Source organism: Daktulosphaira vitifoliae, unplaced genomic scaffold (assembly GCF_025091365.1).
Source record: "Daktulosphaira vitifoliae isolate Bord-2020 unplaced genomic scaffold, ASM2509136v1 Scaffold_3, whole genome shotgun sequence".
Classification (NCBI taxonomy): Eukaryota; Metazoa; Arthropoda; class Insecta; order Hemiptera; family Phylloxeridae; genus Daktulosphaira; species Daktulosphaira vitifoliae.
In genome coordinates, this window is record NW_026099574.1 from 33732279 (window position 1) to 33736864 (window position 4586).

Genomic DNA, 4586 nt, shown 5'->3' on the forward strand with positions numbered 1-4586 from the left:
ATGGTCCTTCGAATCGCGATAATTAATTAAATAAAAATAAATAAATTCGTTTTTCGTTTGTTTCGTTGAGTTAAGTTCGTTAAGTTCGTGTAATTCGCGTTTTCAAGTGTTTAAATAATGAAATGTTAGTTAGTGTCTAAAATTAGCCATTGGGTTTTGAGTAACCAAAATACAATGGATGACAAAACAATCCACGATAACGCAACGTTAATTAAAAGGCGTGGCGTATTAAAAGGGCAATTGACAAGATTCCTTAATAATGTATTAGCTGTGAAGTCCGATGGTGGAGATAAAAACAATCTTAAAACCAGAAGAGAAAAAATTGAAGAAACTTGGGTAAATTTCCAAAAAGTCCAAGAGGAAATAGAGGGACTTGAGGAAACAGATGATACAGAAGATGAATATAGAATTCAATTTGAAGAAATTTATTTCGAAGCAGTTACAGAATATGACAAAATAATGAATGAAATGAATCATTCGAACGATGTCGATCAAATTTCACCCACAAACATCATGACATCTACAAGAACAATTAACAACACGTCAAATCAACCATCAATAGTCAACCTAGCCCCACTTAATGTACCAACATTTAGCGGCTGCTACAAAGAGTGGTCGACGTTTAATGATATATTTATCGCTTTAATACATGAAAATGAAGCGTTATCCGATGTGCAGCGTTTTTTCTATTTGAAAAATTCTTTGGCAGGCGATGCATTAAAAGTCATACAATGTTTTGAAACATCAGCAAAAAATTACAAAATAGCGTGGAAAAGTTTAAATGAAAGATTCAATAATGAACGAATTTTAGTGCAACAACACACGAAAGCGATTTATGACCTTCAGTCGATAGACGAGGAATCGTCTAGAAGTCTAAGACAATTTATAGATGAATTAATGGGTAACATGAAGGCTCTGGAAAACTTAGGGCATGACACTAATAAATGGGGTCAGTTGCTAATACACGTCATATTGACAAAATTAGACGAAAAAACTTTAAGAGCTTGGGAAAAACAAGCATCAAAAAACAAAGTTTCAAAAGTCGAAGAATTAATAGATTTTTTGAATAATCATTTTCAAATGTTGGAAGCAGTCGAGAGTGCGACAAAAGTAAATGGTGTCAGTGAAAATAAATTTAAAGATAAAAAGAGAAATAATTATGAACAACAAAAGAAAACTGTGTTTCATTCAACTCAAAAAAAGTTTAAATGCTACATGTGTAATGAAACATCACATGCAATTTATCATTGTAAAAAATTTCTTGAGCTTAACATAAAAGATCGACGTAGTAAAATCAATCAACTCAACATTTGTGAAGTATGTTTATCTCAACAATCAGAAAGTCACGCATGTAAATTTTCTGGATGTAGAAAATGTGGAGAAAAACATAACACATTGCTTCATTTATCAGAGGAAATTGACAATGAAAATTTGATAAGTACTCATATAACATGTATAAATCAAAAACATGTGTTATTGTCAACAGCAATAATAATTATTCAAGGAAAATCAAAAGAAAAATTTGTTGTTCGAGCTTTGTTAGACTCGGGGTCTCAAACAAACTTTATAACAACTGATCTGGCACAGAAATTAAAGTTACAAAAAAAAAGAGTTAATATAGGTATAGCTGGTGTTGATAATTCAATGAGCAAGTCGTACTACTCTCTAAAAACAACAATTCAGTCCCGAGATAACAACTACAGCAATGAACTTGAATTCCTATCGCTGCCGAAAATAACGTCATTGTTGCCTACTGAAAAAATAAATATAAACAACGTAAAAATACCCGCAGGTATAATGTTAGCGGATCCACATTACTATGTACCTAAAGAAATAGACGTATTACTAGGCGCAGAATGTTTTTATACAATTTTAATGGCTGGTAAACATACACAAAACGACAATGAAATTATATTCCAAGAAACCAGATTAGGATGGATAGTTGCTGGAATAGCGACGAGCTCATGCAACAAAACAACAAATACTTTTTTCAACTCTGTTGTAATTGAAAATAAAGTCAATTTAAACGAGCTCATGTCAAAATTTTGGAAATTAGAAGAAATAAATTCAGAAAACCAGTATAGTTCTGAAGAAAGAGCGTGTGTAGAACATTTTGAACGGACGGTAAAGCGTGATCATACGGGTAAATTTATAGTCAAACTACCGCTAAAAAATGACATTGAACAACTTGGAGAGTCTAAATCAATGGCCATGCGACGTTTTTTATCAATCGAGAACAAATTACGAAATAACTTAAATCTTCGTGAAAGCTATGTTGAATTTATGAATGAATACGCTCAGCTTAATCACATGGAGGAATCCGAAATAGAACATCAAAAATCATATTACATGCCACACCATGCAGTCGTACGTGATCAAAGCGCTACCACTCAAACCAGAGTTGTTTTCGATGCTTCTGCCGCATCAAGTACAGGAGTAAGTCTTAATCAATTATTAATGAAAGGGCCGGTGATTCAAGATGAACTTGTCAATATTTTGGCTCGTTTCCGAGTGCATAAATACGTACTTTCTGCTGACATCGCCAAAATGTACAGGCAAATATGGGTGGATAAAGACGACAGACGTTTTCAAAAAATATTATGGCGTTCACAACCAAACGAACATCTCAAAGAATACTGTTTATCCACAGTTACGTATGGAACAACTAGTGCTCCGTATTTAGCCACGGCATGTCTTAAAAAACTGGCAGAAGAAAATAGTAAAAAATATCCACTAGCTAGCCAAGCAATAATATCAGATTTTTATGTCGATGATTATTTAGGAGGCGCAAATACGATTGAAGAAGCCGAAAATTTACGAGATCAGATAATAACAATAACAAATAGTGCAGGCTTTCCATTGCGTAAATGGATATCTAATGAACCGTCATTATTATCATCGATTTCAAACATAAATAATGACCCACACTGTGTACTTAACATGGATGGAAGTGCAATCAAAACACTCGGACTATTATGGAGTCCTCGTGATGACCTTTATCAGTATAAATTTAATAATCAGTCTAGTGTTCAAGCGATATCAAAACGCACAGTGCTATCGACTATCGCAACAATATTCGATCCACTTGGGTTAATTGGACCGGTTGTTGTAACAGCAAAAAAAATAATGCAACAGCTATGGCAATCGAAATTAGACTGGGACGACGAAATTCCATCTGATATCAGTCGACAATGGAAAGCGTACCGAGACGAGCTGCCGTGTATTGAAAAAATAAAAATTCCGCGTCGTATAATCGGATGTGAAAATGTGTGCGACTTGCAAATTCATGCTTTTGCGGACGCGTCAACTAGTGCGTACGGATCGTGTATATACTTACGAGCAACTGATGTAAATGGTTACAGTTCAGTTCGATTAATTGGCGCTAAATCGCGAATAGCTCCGTTAAAAGTCATCTCGCTCGCGAGACTCGAATTGTGTGCGGCTGTTTTACTAGTGCGTTTAGTAAATAAATTAGTGAAAAAACTTAATTTGAACATAAATAAAATTAATTTCTGGTCAGATTCTACGATCGTACTAGCGTGGATAAATTCGCCATCGTCAAAGTGGAAAACATTTGTAGCACATCGTGTTGGTGAAATTCATGATACTACATCAGCTAATCAATGGAGACACATTTCATCACCTGACAACCCGGCAGACATCATTTCTCGGGGTTGTAACGCAAATTCATTGGTAAACAATCAATTATGGTGGAAAGGTCCCAAGTGGCTGAGTCACGAAGAAGCAAACTGGCCAAACTATAAATCAAATTACAATTTGAATAATTGTGATTTGGAAGAAAAGAAAATAATAGTAACCTTGTCAAAAATCGAAAATTTCGATTTAACTGATAGGTATTCATCTTTTAACAAACTGTTGAGAGTAACAAAGTATATTCTAAAATGGAAAAAAATTATACAAAACAAACAATCATCAATCACAAAAAATAATTGTTCTACTTATGCTGGTCCAGATGAAATTAACGAAGCAAAAATCAAATTATTACAAATGGAACAAAATAAATACTTTTCTGAAGAATTTAAATGTCTGAAAAGAGGTGAACATGTCAAGAAAAACAGTAAGCTATTTTTTCTTAGTCCTTTTATCGACAAAAACGGTTTAATCAGAGTTGGCGGCAGATTGAATAACTTAAATATGAACCTTGAGAAAAAAAATCCAATATTACTACCCGCAAAATCAGCGTTAACTCGTTTAATATTTAGTCACGAACACATGGCCCAATTACATGTAGGTCCTCAAGCGCTGTTAGCAGCTGTTCGCGAAACATATTGGCCAATAAACGGAAGAAATTTAGCGAGGCTCACAGTGCATAAATGCGTATCTTGCTTTCGATCTAAACCGTACGTGTATCAGCCAATTATGGGTAATCTACCGAGTATTCGACTAACAAGTTATGAAAAAGTATTTTTTGCAACAGGCATTGATTTTTGCGGACCCGTACAAATTAAAAGCGGCTTACGAAAAAACTCCGCAAAAGTCAAATCATATATATGTATTTTTGTATGTTTCTCATCGAAAGCGGTTCATATCGAACTTGTGAGTGATTTAACTACAAATGCTTTTTT

At 34.2% G+C, this 4586-nt stretch overlaps 1 protein-coding gene across 1 annotated transcript in view; it reads left to right on the forward strand.

Annotated features, from left to right (window-relative positions):
• The first annotated feature begins 174 nt into the window (after nucleotides 1-174).
• The window catches only part of LOC126902121 (uncharacterized), a 4663-nt gene continuing 251 nt past the window's right edge, over nucleotides 175-4586 (forward strand). Inside the window, exons 1-3 of the mRNA XM_050679146.1 lie at nucleotides 175-733; nucleotides 812-3355; nucleotides 3521-4361. Of these exons, the coding sequence (XP_050535103.1) occupies nucleotides 175-733; nucleotides 812-3355; nucleotides 3521-4361 (3944 nt within the window). The remainder of the gene's footprint in view (nucleotides 734-811; nucleotides 3356-3520; nucleotides 4362-4586) is intronic.